This window comes from Dunckerocampus dactyliophorus, chromosome 12 (assembly GCF_027744805.1).
Source record: "Dunckerocampus dactyliophorus isolate RoL2022-P2 chromosome 12, RoL_Ddac_1.1, whole genome shotgun sequence".
NCBI lineage: Eukaryota > Metazoa > Chordata > Actinopteri > Syngnathiformes > Syngnathidae > Dunckerocampus > Dunckerocampus dactyliophorus.
Window position 1 is genome coordinate 12,016,032 of NC_072830.1, and position 22,881 is coordinate 12,038,912.

Genomic DNA, 22,881 nt, shown 5'->3' on the forward strand with positions numbered 1-22,881 from the left:
AACAAACAAATCTGTAACTGCAACACAACCAGCGTTCCGTTTGCACTTCAATCTTGGTAGACATGATCCCGTACCAGCTCGAAACACAATCTTATTATGGGTTACCAACTTCAGAGCTACTGGATCTGCATTGAGTGTGTGGACAATAATGGATCCCATTTGACTGATTTAATGTTTAAAACATAATGAAACAGAATGGCACTATATATACTTTTCGAAAATAAAAATACTTTCTTGTTTCTTTACTTTATTTGCCTTTTATTTAACCTACAAATGTGTCAGATCATTTTGCCTGACCCTGTGTAAGTTGCAGTATAAGCCAAACTATGAAACAATACAATAAGTAGAAGTAAGTAGAAGTCATTTTTGTATTTTATGCCAACTGAAAGGATTACAGAAATAGTATTTAGAGCACACTCTCTCCATGAATAACAGCAATTGAAGTATTTGTGTGTACTTGTAGTGCAACATAAGTCAGCGCATACACGCTGATCTCTGTGGAAATGACGCCCAAAACCAATTCAACTCAATCATGGAGCCCCACCTCCATCAAAGATAAACATGTTTATGGCTGTGTCACAACAGCGTCATTACCCGCAGTCATTAGTGGGTAAAAAAGGCTGCTGAACATAGCAGAGATATGATCCGATAAAAAAGCTCAGATAACCCATCATTTAAAGAAATGTTCCAATGCCGCTTGATTATCCTTATTGTGCTGTAGGTGGGGGTGAGCAAATCAAGTGCTCCTTTTCTCTTAAATGTGACGTGTTTAAACCCTAGTTGCCCCGGGGGTACTCGACCACACTTCTTCTGGTCATCAGACAGAAGTGCTGTAAACAGGTATTGTAAACAAACATGGTGTCAACCGTGCGGGGGTTAGAGTTAGACACCTCGCTCCGTAGCCGCACCAAAAACTCCGCAAACACTTTACAGCAAGAGAAAAGAACATCAACCCTCAACACCAGCCAATCGAAACGCCGCTAAAGAAGCTGCCCTACAGCCAGCTGCAAAGAAAGTCCTGAGGCCCGCTCCCATTGCCACGGCGTGCTCCACCATCACCATGTCGTTCACCTTTATTTTTTTGGTAATAGTCGTGATATCTTTGGTTAGGACAAACCTACAGATACAGTTTGTCAAATCCATCTTTGAGTCCTTCTTACCTCTAGGTGTGCACAAACTACACTTACATCTGAATTTAAAACAATAATAGAAATAGGTAAACAGTTATCGGTAGGAGTGTCACAAGATCATGTGAGATTAAAACGTGAAAAGAATTCTCGTTCAGAAAAAAATTGTCTCATGGGGCACTAGGCCTTGGAGAAAATAAATTCATTAATCACACAACAAATGAAAATTAACTGGATCATTTTGCCGGCCTCATTATATTGCCATGTGCATGCGTGCCTGTTTTGCTCGTCTCTCGCCGCCAAACAAGCAGAAAGAGAAGAGGTTTCACTCATTGGTTTAAGCACCTTGGCGCATTTCTTCCATAGAACAACCCCATGAACGGAGTGAGCTCTTTTGTCATACAATCTCTTTGTCTCGATGGGTGGAGGCGGGCACACACAGAGTGCAGAAGAGTGTAGCCTCGTGAGGAGCAAAGCAAGGTCACGTACTCACGTACAAGTAATAACGTAGTGAAGTCTTGTGACAGCCCTAGTTATTGGTTATCATTATTGGTATCAGTCTTGAGAAGCAAGAAATGTATCAATATGCAGACTTGATCCTTTGTTGATGTACATTTCTCCTGCAGATGCATGTGCATGTGTTTTTGTGCACTGCAATGATTTTGTGTCATATTCATCACAATATTCATCCCAACTCATTGACTGGGGTGTCAGGCTCCTTCCAGAAGGCCGTGGTTTGCAACACTCACAGGATTTTCTGGAATGCTGAGCTCAGCAAAAACAAACTGTGCTAGAAAATAAATTCTGCTTAAGCAACACTTTCCATGTTCATAATTGCAATGCAAGTAAAGTAAAGTAATATTGCATGACTTATCATGTTGGATGAGTTGTGTGTGAATGGAACGTCTGACCAATGTGGTGAAGAGCAACTGGAGAAATGACTCACATAATCCATCCTGCCTTCAAGTGGATCAACATCTTTCAGCACCACGGCAACGTACGCTAGCGTCCTGGCAGAGGTGGCAAGCTAGCGTAGCTAGAAGGTATGTCCAACCAATGTGCAGGCTTACTAATCCTCCTTTGCCTTCAGGCGGCAAACAAACTACATTTCTTACATGTATCACTATGACTGGAGGACTGGGGGACCAGGAAAGGTGAAATTGCTAAGCTACGTGACGTGACGCACCAAGCAAGAGAGAGCAGCAGGAGACAGAGAAGCCATGCTAACTGCAAACAAACAAGAAAAGAATAAGTGCTTACTACACTTTAACAGTCACACTGACAGTAACCAGCTATTACCAGGAAATTAACAAGTATTCAATTAGTGCTGGGAAGTTTGGCTCATTTGAAAGAACCGACTCTTTTGGCCCGGTCCCTAAAGACAGCCAGATCTTTGGCTCCCAAACGGCTCCTCAGGTTGATGCACGTACATGTGTGTGTGTGTATGTGTGCCCCTCCTCAACACAAAGCTGTAAACCTAAGGGGAAGGGTGCTCTTGCATGACAGTTCTTTGTTGTCTTTGCATGTCTTAGTTTCAGTGTTCAGCTTCCTTGCTGCCTGAAGATGTATGTGGCATTGAGAGAAGCAGCTGGGCTAAGTTCGAGCAATGCCAACGTGTCCTTTCTCTCAACACATCTACTGTATGTTCCAACCACCAGACCTATCTTTCCAGCGTGTCAGCTTAGCCTCAAGCAGATTTGCTTGGAAGCTTGAATGTGAGGAAGCAGAGATGCTTGGAGGTGGAAAATTTGACAATTTTTTCTAGTAGACTGAGCTGAGCTCAATTCAATGCGCGCGTGTGTGTGTGTGTGTGTGTGTATGTATGTATATATATATATATATATGTATATGTATATATATACATACTGTACATGTATATTGAAAACAACAATGAAACTGAAATAGGCTGTTTATCAGCTGATCAAAAGTTTAAGACCATCACTCAAAAAACAACAAAAAACTCTCCAAACCAGAACAAAAAATGTTCTCAGTAGGACTCGGTAATGAGTAGCTACACTGTTCTTGTTAATCACTTCATAAATGGGTTTGGGCATGCTTGATGCGAGTGTTTCCAGGAGGCTAGTGGGAACATTGCTCCAAGTGGTGAAAATGGCTTCATGAAGGGCATCAACTGTCTGGAACTGATGGCCTTTTTTATAAACTTCCCTTGCCATCCAACCCCAAATGTTCTCTATGGGATTTAAATGAGGGGAACATGCAGGATGGTCCAAAAGAGTGATCGCAGCTCGTCATTCTTCCCACCACGGCAGGAAAATATGCTTACAAAAGGCATGCTGAACACTGTAAAAAATCAAATAAAATGTGCACGCTGCATTGGTTTCTATGTCACACTATGAATTGCATGTACACAGTAATTCTGGGCCAAAATTAACATATTCCACACCATCAGATTTTTAAGAAATTGCATCTTCAGATAGATATTAAAGTTAATTTATATCCTACACGCCTTTTATCTTGTCCTGAAGCTCCAATGCATGAGTTTTAAAAGACCTAAAGTTGGACTTAACATTCGAAGCCGTGCGTATGACTAGAGGTGGTCCAACACTAATACTAGTGTAAATCTGATGCGAAATTGAAGAGAAAAACTAATGTACCTAACAAACATGTTTACGATTGAAAATACACTCGAGATCATATGAGTAAGCAACATTTTCACGGATGTCCCCATGAACTCTCCTAATCGAGCGTCGCTTACTTCTGGGAATTCTAACATTCCTACTGAGGATAGGCGGCATATCTAAAAAAATGGATGGATGGAAGGAGCATGCTAGTTTCCTACTAGTCCCCCATGTTCGTTTACACGCTTGAGAGGCGGTTTGATGAGGTCATCTTTTGCGCACGGGCAAATACGGGAGCCAATTTTTGCGAAGCTGCTGGAAATGTGAATTTCTCTTGGAGAGTAGTAAGGTATCTATCTATATATGTATCTATGTATGTATGTATGTCGTGGAATCAACACCGCCACCAAGAGTGGCTGCCTTTCAAGCAGCTCTGTTTGTTTATTCAAGAACATTTTTACGTGCCACGTCCGACATCAGTGTGATTCCCTGTCTAACCATTGATATCGAGGCGGCCACGCCGCAGCTAAGATGAAAGTCAAGCGGCTAGCAAGGGACTGGAGATTCAAGCCTTTGGTACCTTATATTATCATGGGAAACTTGAATTCAGTACCGAGCAAGATCGAGCTGGCAGGAACGTCAAGACCTTCAACTTTGTGTTACCATGAATGGCTTAGCGCTAGCGTCCCTGAGGCTAACGTGAGGTGCTAGTCGACTTCAGTACAGTCAGAGCGGCCCGGAACACAAGAGCCTGTGGAAAGCGCAGAGGTGGGCTTGCACTATATGTGAACAAACTGTGGTGTCATCCTGGCCTTGTGAATATTAAAATGTTCATCTATACATTGCATTTTTTAAATATCGGGTTTCATTATCGGGAAAAAATCTGATACCAATTACTACCGATATCACATTTTTACGTGAGATTGAGCCAATATTATCGGTGGGCCTATATTATTGGGCATCCCTAATATATATACATATTTTAAGGGCTTCCCATCATGCATGTTCATGTTCAAAATAGTTGTTTTTTATTTTAAACTCGTATTGGTACCTGTATATTTATTATCTACCTTTTGAGTGTTAAGTTGCTGTATGGTGGTTTTAGCTTTCTGTCTAAGCTGACACCGTGAGTCAGACTGTTATATTGAGGAATGACCTGCGATTTCTGATGGATTGACATTTTTCATAGCTCATGATTGAAATAAAGAGCTACCTGGTCGTCACAGACTCGTGCGTGCCACAATATGCTATTTTATGACGTGGACATGTGCGGCTTATAGTCCGGTGCGGTGTACAAATCTGTTTTGCTCTCTAAATTTAGTGGGTGCAGCTTAACACCGGTGCATCTTACACACCGGAAATGACGGTATGTTAAAGTAAACATCACATGGACCACAAGCAGAATTCTCTAGTTTGTTTATTATGTTTAAACTATGTTAAACTAAACATCGCATGGACCACAAGCAGAATTCTCTAGTGCTGTTGTTCTCAGCTGGTTAGGCCAGCGACCCTATTGGCTGACATTTTTCAACTCAAAGTCTGAAATATCTTACTTATATTGAATAAAAAGTTACATTTTCAATGTGAGGTAGTGCAAAATAAGGCTGTGTGCCAGCACAAAACAAATTTAATGGACATTTCAGGAACAATACATTTGTATCCACAAATTCAAAATGATTTGAACAAAATGTGTTTCTACAAAAGGTTTTCTATTCTGCGCCTGCTAACCTTGAACAAAAAGACATAAACCATGTCAATTATAACTTACATAACATGTAAACTAATTTCTCTCTCTCATTCAACATAATGTATTGAAACAAATGCATTAGCTCGATGCTAATTTAAAGTGAAAATCCCATATACACGCTAGCAATTACCAATTAGCATTAGCGATTTTACGTGGTGATTTCCAACACCTGAAATGCCAATGAAATAGCCAAGATGATGCATTCCACTGAAAGAGCTAATGAGCATACCATGCTAACAGGCGAGTACTTTGTAAGGCTCAACAAGAGAAACGACAGGCACATTCAGCATATTAATGGCAGCTGACTACTAACAAATGTTGTACTAAAAAGTAAAAGCGCAAGACTATGTTTGTTTTGTTTTTTTACCCAGGCAAAAACCTGCGACCCACTGAAAACAGGTCTGCGCAAAGTGCACTGTATTCGAACACATGCTCCAAGCAGCCGGTGTGCCACTATGGAGGTCAGGAGAACCAGAGTATAGAGTGAGAGGAGCAACATGGCATGGCCCAGCAAGGTGCACTGTATTCGGGCACAGGCTTCGAGCAGCCGGTGTGACGCCACGGAGTTCTCTGGCAAACCTTTTGCACTTTTTAAACGCCGCAGCGCTGGTGTTTCAGGTGGCTGATAAGGTTTTTTGTGTGCTCTGTGTTTTTTTTTTCCCCCTCATCACAAAATGTACACAAAATGTCTTCCTCTGAAAGTGAATGTTCGTTTACAAGTAAGCTCAGGGGAAGTTATGACAGGCCATTACCGTCACAGACAGGAGAAAATAAAGGAGCGCTGGATTTGCTCACCCGTACAGTACGGGTTATCTCGCCTCATTCGAGTATTTTATTTAAATTAGCGGTTAGCAGAGCTATTTTTAATGTTATCGGATTACCGGTATGATGTCATAAAATCGGACGTGTTCCCCTAATTTATATGCATTTTGATTTGTTCTCTGCATGTAAAACTTTAACTGTAAAAGTATTCATGTGTTTTGTGGACATTTTTTTCGAGAGTCACTAATGATGTAAAAGACGGTCAATGGAGCTGACTTCTGCTTTCTGTTTCCATGTATTAACAAGCTAAGAGGACACTAACACGGATATTTTGTGATCAAAATACATTAAGAACACAGTTGGACGTATATGTGTATTAATAACACAACAAGATATGCGCCATGTACTCTAACCGGGAAATGTACACAAAACTGAGCCAAAATTTTCGCGTGCATTTTCTTTGTTAACTCAAAAATACGCCTTCCAAGGTTCCGCTATTGGAAGGATTAATGGTGCCAGTGGAAAAAGAGAATAAAGTGATGGTTGTGAGACTTTTACATGTGAGTTTAAATGGATTTACAACAGACACTAAGATCAAGCATAAGTGCATGGGGAAACCACGAGAATGAACAAAAGCATCAACATGTGTTTAGCTTTTTCCACATGTACTCCCAATCTGCTTGCTTCTTCAACATATGCAATATGTCACTTGAAAAGTATGAAAAGCAACCTGAAATGGAGTATCATGTCTGTAGTGTGTATGTTCCTGCATGATGTTTTTTACTACCTGTCCATGTGCTACAGTATGTGTCCCATTCAATCCAGAAAGGAGGAGATGAATGTTACTTTGTCGTACGCTGGAGGTGCTGTCCAAGCGTAATCTAATAGTGAAGATATCCCTGAAGCACAACAACTCTGAAGGAGTTCATTCAAAGACACGTTTGTTCCTCGGCTGGGGTCTGGAGCCTGCTTGGGTCACATTGCCAACCAGGAATAGAACTGTAACATTAGACACAGACACTGAGGTCTGCTCATGTCAGAAGGTGGCCAGAACTGGGCCTATAAACAGAACTTACATACGTGCATGAGTAATGTTCAAGCACGTGGAAATGTATTATTGAAGTACAGAAGGAAACAACGTCCTATGACATACAAGCTTATGAAGAGTTTGAGAAGAGCGAGTCTCCAAACGTTTCCAGTAAGTGCAGAAAAAGTGGCTTTGAAAAAGAAGGCAATGCTCACTAAATAAGTTGGCAACATTGATCCCTCCTACAACATCTTCTTATTCTTTAGAAAGCAGGTGGTATATGATGTGTTAAGAAGCACAGCGACAGTGCCAACTACTGTACAGAGTTGGAACTACAAGCTACATTCACAGACAGTCCTGTTATAATGTGTTTATCTATTAGCAAGGGAAAAATCTCATCAACAAAAAAAGTAGTGGCAAATGTATTCATGGCTGTCCAAGTTTATTTGTGGCGCATCAACACACAAAAAATAAATAAATAAAAATGTTTAAATCGGATTATTACTCATTACTTACTCAATACTATCAGATTTGGTAGCCTGGTTAACTTTCTAGTAGCCGTGTTTACTTCCTGGTTGCCTAGCTTACTTCCTGGTAGCCTGGATAACTTCATGTTTGCCTAGCTAACTTCCTGATAGCCTGGCTGAGTAAGTTCCTGGTTGCCTAGTTCATTCCTGATAGCCTGGTTTACTTCCTAATATCCTGGCTAAGTTCCTGGTTGCCTAGTTAATTCATGATAGCCTGGCTTACTTCCTAATAGCCTAGTTTACTTTCTGATAGCCTGCCTAAGTTACTGGTTTCCTAGTTAATTCATGATAGCCTGGGTTACTTCCTGATATGCTGGTTTACTTTCTGATAGCCTGGCTAACTTCCTGGTTGCCTAGCTAACTTCCTGCTAGCCTGGTTAACTTTCTAGAAGCCATGCTAACTTCCTGGTTACCTGGTTTACTTTCTGCTAGCCTGGCTTACTTCCTGGTTGCCTAGCTAATTTCCTGCTAACCTGCCTAACTTCCTGGAAGCCTGGCTAAGTTCCTGGTTGCCTCGCTAACGTCCTGGTAGCCTGGCTAATACCCTGGTTGCCTAAATAACTTCCTGGTAGCCCGCTAACGTCCTTCCTGGTTGTCTACCTAATTTCCTGCTAGCCTGGCTTACTTCCTGGTTGCCTGCCTAACTTCCTGGTGGCCAAACAAATCAGTTGTTAGCAAACATCTGATTTGTTCAGTGAACATGCAACATGTGTCTCATGCATGTGTTTTGATGTTTTGTGTGTGTTGTGGGCTGTTGCATCATATTTCGGTTGTTTTTTATTGTTAGTACATAATTTGTGTGATTGCAGCAATTTTAATTAGCAGCATTTACTTCTGGAATGTGTTATATGACAGTATTATGGTTTTATGTTTGGACGTTGCTGCGCGTTTGCCTCTGTCGGCCACCGTACTTTATACTAAGATTTATAACGCCTCTTAAAAGATTACTTTATATTTATAAAACCACTTAAAATACTTTTTCATACTTGTAAGTTAGAAGACAGATGGCATAGTACTTGAACGAGTGCGGGAAAGATAGGTGATAGTTTAAGAATGATTTGAAAGAAGGACTTACTTTAGCGGGATGAATAAAAGATGTCTACTGGCAAGCAATCATCGTCAGTGGTGACGGTTTTAAGAGTTGATAATCCCAAATAATTGAGATGAATGTAAAATAGTGTAGGTATTATCCAAAGGCAGTAGTTTAAAAAATGCAACGTTACACTCCTTTCATCCTTTCTCGTCTTTATCTTCTCACTCCACAGTCTTTGCTCCAAAATCCTTCTCACACCAGCGACACCGCTAAACGTAGAAGAAGGTTTAAAAAGCGCTGAAAAAGAGGCGTCCTGTGACGAGTAAGCAAGTCAGAATCATGTTAAATGTCAACCTAAGAAGAAAAAGAAGAAAAAGAGGAGGAGTCGACGCAGGGACGTAACGAGCAGTCAAAGAGACGCGGGGCTACTAGTGGCCGCTAGGGGTGGCTCCATGCTAACCTTACAATCCATTCAACTCAAGGAAGCATCATGCTCTGCTACTTATTTTATCATGCACACCTCTACATATATACACTGAACAATATATGCATATAAAAGTCAATATAAATACTAGATAAGGTATTTACATATTTTCATTTACATATATATGTGTGTATGTGTGTGTGTATGTATATATATATATATATATATATATATACAGTAAATATATATATATATATATATATATATATATATATATATATATAAAGCCTTCTGAAAAAACCTCCAAAAACCACCAAGACCACTCAATTTATATGATGTGACCTGCATATTAACCAAGCTACAGCGACATTGTTGTTATTATTTTTATTAACATTCTTACGCCCAAGAACTACTTGAATGGCGTACTGACACCTCGCCACACCGCACAGGCTTGCTACTAGCCAGCTAGCGACTAGCTTCACCGCACACTCGCTCACAATTGGAACTGCCGCCACTGCCGCTGTGGTTTGTTTTGGAGTTTGTAAAAGTTAATGCTAGGTGTAGCGTTCCTTTCTATGTTGCTATGTGAAATCAATGCCCTCAGGATGGAAGTTCCGCTAATGGTTAAAATGACCAAAATACTGTAAGTATTACATGTTATCATGAATGTACCCCACTACATGCTCACAGTATGTATATACAAAAGATTTTTGGGGGTGTTTTAAAGGAGAACTGCACTTTTATTTGATTATTGCCCATGATCCATAATCCTTATGTGAAACATGAACACATATTTGTTTCCCTTTTCTGTGCGTTCTAAAGAGAGAAAACAAGTTAGCGTGAGGGAGCTAACAATGCACGTCATGGGACCCACCTATTGCAACTATAAAGCCCTCTAACCTCTTAACAGCGTTTTATGGTTTTACATACATGTTGTGATCAAGCATTAACAAACACATTCATGACAAGATGTAATACTTAAAGTATTTTGCCACATTTTGTTAATTTTAAACATTACTGGAACTTCTTTCCAAGGCGCATTGATTTCACATAGCCCACGGATAGGAACTACACTACTTCCGTCAACAACAGCAGCATAGAAAGAGTGTGTCTGTTTGCAACTACTGATCATAACTGCCGCCGACAACAACTGCTTTTAGACAAATGAGGATCCAGAACCTTATCTTTTTGAGCCTGAACATACGGAGGATGAGCAACAGGTTATCAGCTAAGACACCCCCACCCCAAGCAGAGTATAACGTTGCTGGGTGCTGGCAGATCCAGCTACTGTATAGCGAAGCACTAAGGCATTCTAATAGCGTTATCATGTAGCACTAGTGCTAAATGTTTCATGGACAAAGTAATAGTATAATGAAAACAGTCACTTACAATGTCCGCTTTCATTGGCATGTCGACTGATGGAATGGCTGTATCTTTCAGCATAAGACTTGTGCTCCCTGTTGAGCTGCTAAATTTAGCATCGTCCTCAGGTAAAAGAAATTGCTTATTATGAGACAAGCAAAGCAGTGTGTTACTACGCCAGAAAAATACAGTTCTTTATGTTGGCTGCTACAATAACAATATCGCTGTAGTTTGGTTAATATACCGGTCAGTTACCGTTTTTTTTAGGGCTTTATAGTCGAAATTGGTGCATTAGGAGTCCCGTTACGTGCATTGTGAGCTCCCACATGCTACCTCATTTTCTCTCTTTAGAACACACAAAAAAGGGGAAAAACGTGTGGTCATGTTTCACATCAGGATTGTGGATGATGGGCATTTTTTTTTTTTTTTAAGTACAGTTTGCCTTTAATAGTGGGCTTTCTAGGCGGAATTGGTGTGTCCCATTAAGTGCATTAATTTGCTGTCTCTTTTTAGCTGTTTGTATATCTTTAGAACGCACAGAAAATAGAATAGTTCATGTTTCACATAAGGATTGTGGATGATGAGCAAATAAAAAAAAAAACACACACACACTTTTCCCTTCAATGTATCAAACTGTCAGCCAGCAGCATACATACAACATACAAGTCAATATATATATACTTTAAGTATATCTTTGTGCAAAGATGTTTTGTCACCCAAACGTACTTTTTCTTTGGGAAAATACTGAGTAACCATCAAAGTCATCTATTTGACTAAAATACTCCCTTCAGGAGTACTTCTTCCCACACAACTAAATTACTGGTACTTACTTACTATGTGATGACAGAAGGGGAAGGACGATGACAAATGATGAGTTGTCACGTTTGACTTCGTCTGCGCTGACGTATTTAAGAGCGAGATGAAAGTATGACACACTTGACTTCCCCTGAAACTCTTACAGCTCCTAATTTGTCTTTAGAGACCTCCACCAAGGCTTCCTAGCTGTCCAATCCCAAGATGGAACGGCTGGAGTTGGAATGAGTGCATTTACTGTAGAGAATGCGAGCAATCATTTCTGTTCCAATATTAGCAACAATATGAGCTTTCACTATAAACATCAACACTAACTCTAACAATAAATGATTCTTATTTTCTTTATTCATTTATTATGATGAATCATTATTGCTTCATCATTATCCTGCATTTATTTATACTTTTTATTTATTCATTCATTTATCTTCAATCTATTTAGCTCTGTCATGTTTCAGTGTTTGTCGCTCTGCTGCCCCCTGTATGCCGTCTCTTGCAGTACATGCTGTCCCTGATCACTCTGATGAGACACACCTGAGAGCAATCACCTGGCACCTTCATCAGCTGCTGCCAAGCTACAGAGCAGCGCCGGTAATTCCTTCGCTATCCCGTGAACCTACAGCCATCCCCGTCTTCCCCGTGGCTTCTAACTGGCCTACCTTTTGCCTCTTATACCTGAGAACCCTTTTCTGCTAACGCTAAGTATTTTCTGCTACCCTTTTGTATTGCAGCTCTTTCCGTTCCTACTTGTATTTTTTCCTGCATAGTCAAGCGGTGTTTTGTGTTTTTTACCCTGGCTCGTGCCCTGAGATTTTCTGTTGTACCTTTTTGATTCTTTGTTTGTATTTTTGTATTTATTACCTGTGGTAATAAATTACTTTTTGTGTTCACGCGCTGTGTGCCTCACTCTGCATATTGGAATCCCGAACTCGGTTTATGCCATCTCGTGACAATTTCAACTTATTTGATCAGTTTTATATTCTCTTATCATTTAATCTATTTAGTCACTTATTCATTTTTATTTATATATTTTATCTTTAGTTTTCATTTCACTTTTTTATTTTTCTTGTTTGTCCCTCATCACTGCACAAGCAATATTCTATATTTGTTTACTCCTAATATTTATTCTTTTATCTTTCATTTATTGTCTTTTCTCTTTATCTTTGACATTCTATATTCATATTTTATTTACTTTATTACTATTCTGTATTTGTCCTTTTTTTTAATTTAATTTTTTCAGCTTTCTTCCTCTCTTCTTTCTTTTCCTTCATTTTACAGCACAAACCATACATACAATTATAGCTGTCTCAGGCAATGCCTGTTACGACGGAGTATTAAAATAATCTGAGATTTCGACAATGAAGTGATATTACGAGAATAATGTCGTCAATGTACGACTTTATTCTCGTAAATTTACGAGAAAAAACGTGTAACTTTATGTTACAAGCATTGCCTGAGACAGCTATGAAAAGGAGGGACTTATGTGACCTTCGGCCTTGAGCATGTGGAGGGGGCGGGGTAAGAAAGGCACAAGTGAGAAGGGCTAGACATGCTAATCTGTTTGGCTGCCATGTTATAAATAAAAGCTTGACTGAAGCAAGAGCAAGTTTCCTTCCTTCCTGAAGAGCTGTGCTCTATTTTCCCTCTGACACGATGACACTTAATATTACAACTTTATTCTTGTAAATTGACAACATTTCTAAATTGACACTGTGGGTTCCCTTAGCAGCTCCTTCAGCAGCAGACTGTTACACCCACGGTGTAAGGAGAGGTTCCGCAGGTCCTTCATACCGACCGCTGTCAGGCTCTACAACACCTGCACCACCTGAACCATGTTGTAGTCAATATGTATTCTTTACTTGCGTATCTTGCTTGCTGCTGTAACAAGTGAATTTCCCTGCTGTGGGATAAATAAAGTACAATACAATACACAATACAATACAATACAATACAATACGTCATGAAAGAAATGATGAAATGATGTTCTCTTAACAACAGGGGGTGGCAATGTTTACTATTAAAAGCGCCATTTTGCTTCCTCTTCCACTAGAAAAGTACGCTGGAGCCACAAAACACAACACAGCTTATAAACTCTTAAAAGTTGTAATCTTTTTTTATTTTTTATTTTTTTTTACTCTACCTGTTCCAACAACAGAATTCAACAAACAAGTGCAGTTTGAATTTCCAGCCCTACTTTGAAATAAATTAAACACTGAACTATGCAGGGCTTTTTCAATCAATCAATTATTTATCCAGCGCCAAATCACAACAGCAGTTATCTCATGGCACTTTACACATGGAGGTCACATCCATAAATGAAAAACAGAGAACCAACTGAAACCCACATGAGAAGCACTTGGCGACGGAGGCAAGGAAAAACTCCATCTGGGGAAGAAACCTTGAACAGAACCCAGGCTCTGTGGGGAGGCCGTCTGTCTCGACCGGTTGGGTTAAGATATAAAAATAGAGTAGAGGGATAGATGGTAGATCAGGCCAGAAATCTTAGTCTTAGTCCAAGGAACATAGAGGACATATCAGCATATCAGGGATCAATTCTACTACAACGCTTTAGCAAAGACGTTTTGAGTTGACTTTTAAATACGGAGAGGGTGTCTGCCCCCCCAAATTGAGTGGGGGCAGTGGTTCCACAACAAAGGAGCCTGATAATTAAATCCTCTGCCTCCCATTCTACTTCTAAGAATTCTAGGAGCAGCAAGTAAATGTGGTCTCCTGGGTTGATAGGGCTCTAGGAGCTCTTAAAGATATACTGATGCCTTTTTGAGTCCTTCCTATATTTGTATTAAATTAAAATGAAACGTAGCCCATTTAATATAAAAAAACATATATTTGCAGCTTAGCAGTTTTTTATAAAGTACTGGTGTGAGCTCATCCTCTTCGGGTTTCTTTGTAAGCCAGCAATCAACAAAGCACTTGTACAATGAAAAACGACATCAGCTCCGGGTCTGAAATAAATAGTTTTTTCTGAAAAATAATGTTTTTTTTAAATGCTAGTATTCGCACCTGTCAGTGTGACCTGTGTTTTCATTTAAAAACCAAACAAACAAAAACAAATTTCATTTGCTTTAAAACAAAGCAAAAAAAATGTATTTTCTTATTTTACACCTATTAATGAAGTCAAATATGAAGAAGATGGACAAGAAGCATATAGAGTTCATTTTTGCAATTATGTTTGATATGCTGACTTCACTCAAAGAAGCTTAAACAGGGTGTAATTATTATGTCAGCTAAAGCTGTTTTGTATTTTCTTCATTCTCCCGCTGCTCCTCTGAAGTAATTATGAAATAACTTAATATTTTGCTTAGTTTAAAACAAAAAGAAAAACACTGTTATCTGTTTTTATAGTGTTGGTTTCAAATGAAAAACAACTGAAGGAATGATACATATTAGTAGTAGTCGTATGTACTATGTACTTACCTGTTAGGGCTGCAAGTAATAGGGGTGTAACGATTTATCTACATTCAACTACATCAATCAGAGTTCGGCAAGTTGCCATTTTGGACGATATATATTGATCTAACATTGTTTAAAAGGTAATCAATCGATTGCATTGATACTAGGAAATAAAGCATTGGATGTAGCACGGCAGGCTTTATATGGATGTGTGGGTTTTTTTCGCACTTTTAATGATAAAGACGTTAAACGTTACTCAATTCAGTCTGCCTGTCTGTGACGTCATCGCCATGCGCCAGCAGACAACAAAACGTAGCATGTCGGATGGCAGAGGACAATCCGACGAGCGACAAATAATTAAGCCACCATTGCGGTCCTGTGTGTGGAAACACTTTGGCTTTTGCAAAGAGGGAGATGTTCTAAATAAGTCGCCCCTTTTTTGTAGGATGTAAAGATCGAGTAAAATACCACGGCAACACGACAAATCTTTCCAACCACCTAAGGCGATTTCACACAATGCTGGCACCTCCTGCAGTAGCAAGTAGCAGATAAACCTACTGTTAATTCAACCTGAAGAGATATTGGTTGCACTTTATTCAAATAAAATGTGAATGCATTTGCCATTTATTGTTGTTTACTTGTTTGTTTATATCCATAATGAATTTATACCTGATTCCCGAAAAAAAACAACAGGACTCTAGGAAAGTTCACCTGCTCTGCCCAGGTATTTATTTCACAATCTGGTTGAATTTTTGGCTAAAAAGTTACCTAATCGATTTAAAGTTAATGAATCATTTCAGATCGTATCGTTCTAAATGAATCAATATCATCTTTGAATTGTATCGGCAATCACGAATCGTGATACGAATCGAATCGTTATTAAAAGTCACACCCCCAGCAACTAAGGATTATCTTGTTAGCTGATGAATCTGAAGCTTGTTATTTGGATGAACTGAATTAAAAAATGGCCTAGGCTGAGGTTCAAGTCTAGATGGACCAAATCAATATGAAGCAAACACAAACAGTTAATGCTTTGATCTGCAACATACCAGAAAAGAGGCAAACGTGGATCAGTGATTTCCAAAGTCGAAGCTGATGCGTGTGAATATCTTGTTTTGGCTAAAACACAAAGATAATAGCTCTGCTTTCAGGGATGACTAAGGATGTGAAAAAATAATCATTTGCGACTGTGGTTGTAGGTGGTGTTTTGTCTGGTGTCCCCCGCCCTGTTCAGTGTTGGCTGTTGCTTCTAAAGAAATAAAGATGATCATCCTTTAAGCCAGGGGTCACCAACGTGGTGCCCGCGGGCACCAGGTAGCCCCCCACGACCACATGAGGTGCCCGCAAGCCTGCTTTTCATTCAGGTTTTTCAGTTAATAATGAAAGAACAGTAGAAAGAAATTCTGAAATACAAAATGTGAGTTGTGGACACCAACCAACATTTTGTTAATGTTCTCGTAAAACAAGCATATTCTCTTTGTTTGGGTTTGTTGAAAATAAATGTTACAAAAATGAGTAGCTCTTGGCCATTTTCATTTTGTAAAAGTAACTCTCGTTGGTGACCGCTGTTTTAAGCAATGTCAGGAAAATATAGTTTGTTATTGCACTTTGTGTCCATTATTCCATTTGAAATGACTAATATGAGTAATAATGATGCACTAACATACATGTACTGTATATGTATGTGTATATGTATATGTAATTCTGTTAAATTACACATGAATGTCACACTGACTTGCTATAATTATCTGCTGGAGGCTAGAGACTGCTTGTCTCCAAAACAAATTTCTCTAATGATGTTTCTGTGTCAACGGGCCCCGGAACACGTCCTTGCACCTGATAAAGTCCTGATACGGTGGGAATAAATATGCTTGTGTTCTGTCCCTTTTCTTGGGGGAGACACTCACACCAGAGTGCAATAGTGTTTGGGTGGACTGTCTCCTTCTGTGTAGAATACATAACACACTTTCTTTTACCATCCATCCATCCATCCATCCATCCATCCATCATCTTGTATGTAAAGTGTCTCCTTGTCGGCAAGTTTGAACTGAATTGTAACTCTCATTATCCTCTAAGTGCTTGTCCTGTCTCTCAACGCAGACGTTGACGAGACAATATGCGAGATTGGATCTACAAGATAAGATTTTAACATTACTTTCAAGAAAAGTACAATAAAAAAAAATCTAACAATATGTTGCAGTCTACTAATTTAATTTCTACGACGTTACCTTGCATTGCTCCTCACGAGGCTACACTCCTGCACTCTGTGTTTATGCAGGCGGCTCTGCCTACACCCACCGAGACAAAGAGACTGTATGACTGACAAAAGGGCTCACTCCGTTCATGCTGTTGTTCTATGGAACAAACGCGCCGACGTACTGAAACCAATGCACAGAGTGAAGCCTCTTCCTGTCTGTTTGGAGGCATGCACATGGCAAACTATTGAGGCCGGCAAAATTATCTACAGTAGTTCATTTTCATTTATTGTATGAATTTATTTATTATCTTCTATCTACCTAGTGCCCACGAGAGGTTTTTTTTCTGAGCAAGAAATCTTGCCACGTTTTAATCTCGCAAGATCTTGTGACACCCCTACTACTAAGGGGTAAAGCTCTGTGTCAAGTGTTTCTTCTTTCCAGGGTGTGTGAGCCACACTTACATTCTACTTCCACGTCAGGTAGGCGACCACAAAGTATGCTGTGGCCTGCAGGACACCAATTTGAGACCTGAAGTCCACCAAGCCTCAGCCATATCCATTATTTTCATATTCATATTCATATTCATATAGCACCACAACACGACAACAGCAATGCTTTCATGGAGATTTAGGACCAAGCTGTCATTTACCACACTCAAAGAGTCCTACCTTGGGACAAGCGAATGGGTTGCGTCACCTGGACTCCATCAACAACACAAAGGTTCCCACAGGGGTGGAGAGTGATGACCCCTGACCTATTCTCCAGGTAACAGTGCTGTTCTTCCACCCCGGGGCCTTGGATGCTGATGTCCATGGCACCACGACCGACTGTTGTCCGGCCTGTGGTGAAGAAAGCATGAAACACACCATATATAAATAATAGTGCTATCAAATGATTAACAATTTTCATCAAATTAATCAGGCTTAAAATTAATTAGTGATGATTAATCACAATTTGCCACATGTGTGGAATATGGCCAATTTTGCTTTTTTTATGAACAGAAAGATGAATGACAGAACACAATTATATATATTTGTATGTATTAAATAAATTATATAAGTTATTAAATTAGGGCCGCACGGTGGTCTAGTGGTTAGCATGTCAACACAGTAAGACTCTGGAGATTGGGAAGACCTGGGTTCGATTCTCCCTTGGCCATTTCTGTGTGGAGTTTGCATGTTCTCCCCGTGTGTGGGTTTTCTCCGGGTACTCCGGTTTCCTCCCACATTCCAAAAACATGCATGTTAGGTTAATTGGAGACTCTAAATTGTCCATAGGTATGAATGTGAGTGTGAATGGTTGTTTGTCTCTATGTGCCCTGCGATTGGCTGGCGACCAGTCCAGGGTGTACCCCGCCTGTCGCCCAAAGTCAGCTGGGATAGGCTCCAGCATGCCCCGCGACCCTAATGAGGAGAAGCGGTATAGAAAATGGATGGATGGATGGAAGTTATTAAATTTAAATCAAGCTAAAAGATAGCACACGTCTGAAAATGTATTTGCCTAACGCTAGTCTCTTTAATAGTAGCACAACATTTGAATCACACTTTAAACATACCCTGTATTATTACACGCCATGAAGGGCACAAAGACACCACGTAACTTAAGTTGAATTCACATGTCTTGAATGGAGATGTATTTTCTGGGATTTCCGGGCACCGCATTAAGTGTATAAAGTGAGAGATAAGAATATCCACTGACTGTTTTTCATTGTGTTTCTGTTTACTTACTGTAGACCAGTGGTTCCCAAACTTCTTATAGTCGGGTACCACTTGAGACATTTGACCAGAAGCCATGTACCCCCTCCTCCTACACACTTAAAAACATACACCTTTTGATCGTAATTAACTTGAAATATTGAACATAATTTATTGGTTAATTCATTTTATCGTGATTCCGGGTAAAAAATGTATATTTTGTCTCGTCACATTTTGATTAAGTTTGTATTTAGCACTGACAAATAGATAAGTAATCATCCTACATATCTTTTATTCTAGTCTGCTGTTTGAATGGGTTGAATTTGAGCATCACTTTTATTTTCCACTCATGATGGCTATGGTTTAAGTCTGCATATTCATTTCATACCTAATTGAAGGGGAAAGTTTAACAATCACGATAAAGCAGTATCCCAAGTACAAAAATACATACAACCAACGATAAAGCCTGATTTTGGGGGGAATTCCCACTATCAGTGACAGGTTTTCACCTTTGCGCTGTGTAGTGATTGGATCACCAATATAAATGAAATCTTCAACATTAAACACTATCAACGCACAAAATAATCATCAAACTTACTTATTTGTTCATATGATGCACACAGCGCAATGATCAACTTCATACTCCTTTCTGCTTTCTGCTCCGCTCTCCTTGCGCAGTGAGGCATTCAGACGTACTCGTAATTGTGCGTGTTAGGCTCTAAGTGTTTTCAATTTTTAGTCACGTACCCCCTATTACAATTGGTATACCCCACTTTGAGAACCTGGGATGTAGGCCACACATACACACATAATCAAGACGTTCTTGTGATGTTTGATGTGTCAGTGAATGCATTTTGCGGTCTTCTAGTGACAATGAGGGAGTGTGGTTCCCAGCCAGAGCTGACTAGAGATGTGTTTGTGAGTTGGAGATGCATATATCGTGTTGGAATTGCACTTCTGTTGATGTATTCAGGTTTAAATAAAGTTATTTAGGAGTGGCAGACTGTGTGATTCTGTGGAGACACTATTGTGGCTCCCTTTGCTCTCAGAACAGAGAGATGAGGCTGGACATGATGTGCATGCTTGATGGTGCATATACGAGGAAAACAGATGCGCATGCACATGGGTTTTAATCTCGCAAGATTTTGTGACACGAGAGCTTGTGAAACCCCTAATCAATCATGTACTATAAATACTGTATGGGACAAAGGATCAGGATATGTGTGCATCTCTGGTGAAGCTGCTGTAGAAGTGCATGTGTACTTATGTGACATGATGAAGGTATTTAAAAGTCATCTCACCCTCAGGCAGAGGCAGCAGAGTGATGGCAATGCTGAGGCGTCCACTACCCAGGCTGACCAGATGTGGGCGCTCAGCCTGGAACTTCAGTCCCTTTCCAGTCTCAATCAGACCCAGTGGAGTACTCTGCACAGGAAAAGCAAGCATTACAAAGATGCATTGTACTGAACCGTAACATAAGATAATCATACATTACCTCTAAAAATGTATGATAATATAACATATGCAATTTAGCTTGATGCAATATAACTTGAAATAAACTCAAACTTCATCCCAACAAACTCTTTACTGGGTCACCTCCTGTTTTCTGCTCTTTGCACACAACCTGATCTAGTGGCTGGGGGCGGAGCAACGAGGCACCAATTACAGTAATCCCTCACCACTTCACCCTTCCAATTTCTCGGCATCACTCTGTCACAGTATTAATAAGTCTGTTTCATGGTTGAATACAGCTTACTATTAGTCAAAACATATGCATATTGAAGCAAATTTTCATGCATAAAAATGGCTAAATAAAGTAAAATGCAAATAGAAGGCATTGAGAAGACGCATTCAAAGATGTTGTGATGATATGTAGTATTGTACACTGGTCACTAGGTGTCAGTAATGTTCCTGTAATGTTGGGTCAGACACAAAAGACACAGTGTAAGTGACTATAGGGGTGTTATTTCATGTCTCGAGGGCTCTAATAATGTAAAAAAGCATATTTAGAAGGGGTAAACAGGTTGTCTAACAAACTATTCCATTTAAAAATCAGGAATCCTACTTTGGGGAAATTCACTTATCACTGTCGGATCTGGAACCAATGAAACACCTAAACGAGGGATTACTGTATATGGGAATTGAATATAATACATGGAAATATGATAGAATTTATTTAAAAAGCTAGCATTTGATGTTTTTGTCCCAGCTTTCATGCTAACAAGCTGATGTGTGTGAGCATTGACTGTGCTTTCTAATAGGATCATCTGAGTGGGTGGAGTGGGTTCAAGCCTAAGAGGATTGGCAAGACTGTGTCGCTGGTAGGTATTGTGGGAAAAGGAGGTTAGGGGTTACTGGAAGTGATGGGAACATTGGGGAGCAGGAGTCCTTAGGTCCTGCCCACACAGGGTCTTATCAGGAAACATTGACACCCTCACAGAAACACTAGAAACCCCCCAAAGGATGTAGTACATACACCAGTCTGTATGTGGTGTTGTTTAATCCTATCACAGAAGAAGACATGAAGCATACACTGTGCTAAAACTCCAAGCAGACCAAGAAGACGAGCAGTCTGTGACTAGAACAAGTGAATGATATGAAGGAGTCACTTTCTAAGCATAAAAATGTTGACTGTCAATGGTGGAGGGGCTTCTCGGCCTCCAGTAATGATTGTGTCAAATCAAGCAGATAGAAAAGATGAATGTTCTTTGACTTGATGATGCTACTACTGTACAGTCCTGTTCCAGCTTCAACAGCAACGCTACATTGTACATCAAACATCAACAAAACGTGTTGATGTATGCCTGGTTTGCAGGCCATAGAGTCAATCATACATAGACATCCACACATCGGTTAAAATGCACAACGTTGTTAGCAGGAGTAAACATGGTCCCAATTCACGGTCAAGAAAGGCCTGGGTCACATTTGAAAAAAATCTGAATTGTACTGTTCACACTGACATAAAGAAATCAGATACAGTACAGGTCATATATGAGGAAAAATGGGAATAGGCCTGCAGTGTGAATATAGTCTTCCCACCCATGTTCGCAATATTTACCCATACCCATATTTCATATTCCCTCCCATATTACTTATTCCCACCCATATTCCCAATCCCCACCCATATTCCCTCCCATATTCCCAATTTCCACTCATATTCCCTCCCATATTCCCACCCATATTCTCCATTCCCACCCATATTCCTTCCCATATTTCCAATTCCCTCCAATATCCCCACCCATGTTCCCAATTCCCACTCATATTCCCTCCCTTATTCCCAATTCTTACTCATATTCCCTCCTATATTCCCTCCATGTTCACAATTCCCACCCATATTCCCTATTCCCTACCATAATCCTAAATCCCGCCCATACTACCACGCATATTCCCTTCCATATTCCCAATTCTCACTCATATTGCCTCCTATGTTCCCTCCCATATTCCCAATTCCCACCCATAGTTTGACCCATATTCTCAATTTCCACCCATGCCCCATCCCATATTCCCAATTCTCACCCATATTCCCTCCTATATTCCCTCCCATATTACCAATTCCCATCCAACCTGTATTGCTTTCAGATACATGTATTACCATATCTAACTTTTTGTGCAGAGATATTGGGAATTAACTATAAAAGTACACTTCACTCGCTAAATGTACTGCATAAAAGATCAGTTATGATAATCCATAATGCCGCTTATAGAGAACATACAAACCATTTATTCCTAAAATCACAATTATTCAAATGTGTTGATGTAATACATTTTTAAACAGCTAAAATTATGCATACAGTAAAGTAAAGAATAACCTGCTACCCAAAAACACGAAACAATTCATCTCAACAAGAGAGGAGAAGTACGTTTTAAGTAACTTAAAACACTTATGTGAACGAATAATGCTAAAACCCCCCAGCCTTTCAGTATGTAGAATCAAATTATGGAACAGATTGAGCAAAGAACTCAAACAATGCACTAAAATGAGCGATTTCAAGAAACCGTGCAAGCAGTTGAAGTACAAGGAAGAAGAGTCCTGAAACGCTGTGGGAACACAATGCCATGTCTCACCATTAGTACACTTATTACTAACTCTTCATTTGTTCATTATCCAACTGTGTTTCTGTCAACTATCAACCCTTTCATCGGTTATGATTGTCACTATTATTTTATATTTATTATTATT

The 22,881-nt window shown here is 39.8% G+C and overlaps 1 protein-coding gene across 13 annotated transcripts in view; it reads right to left on the reverse strand.

The window, feature by feature from the left end:
• phldb1b (pleckstrin homology-like domain, family B, member 1b) overlaps nt 1–22,881 on the reverse strand; it is a 116,054-nt gene that overhangs the window by 74,908 nt on the left and 18,265 nt on the right. For 12 of the 13 annotated variants that reach the window (XM_054794375.1, XM_054794379.1, XM_054794388.1 and 9 more), the window contains exons 3-4: nt 20,003–20,126; nt 17,676–17,846 (exon numbers count right to left, since the gene is read on the reverse strand). In XM_054794375.1, coding sequence (XP_054650350.1) covers nt 17,676–17,846; nt 20,003–20,126 — 295 coding nt within the window. Of the gene's footprint in view, nt 1–8,844; nt 9,251–17,675; nt 17,847–20,002; nt 20,127–22,881 lie in introns of those variants that run through there. The other variant, XM_054794386.1, reaches the window with a different exon arrangement.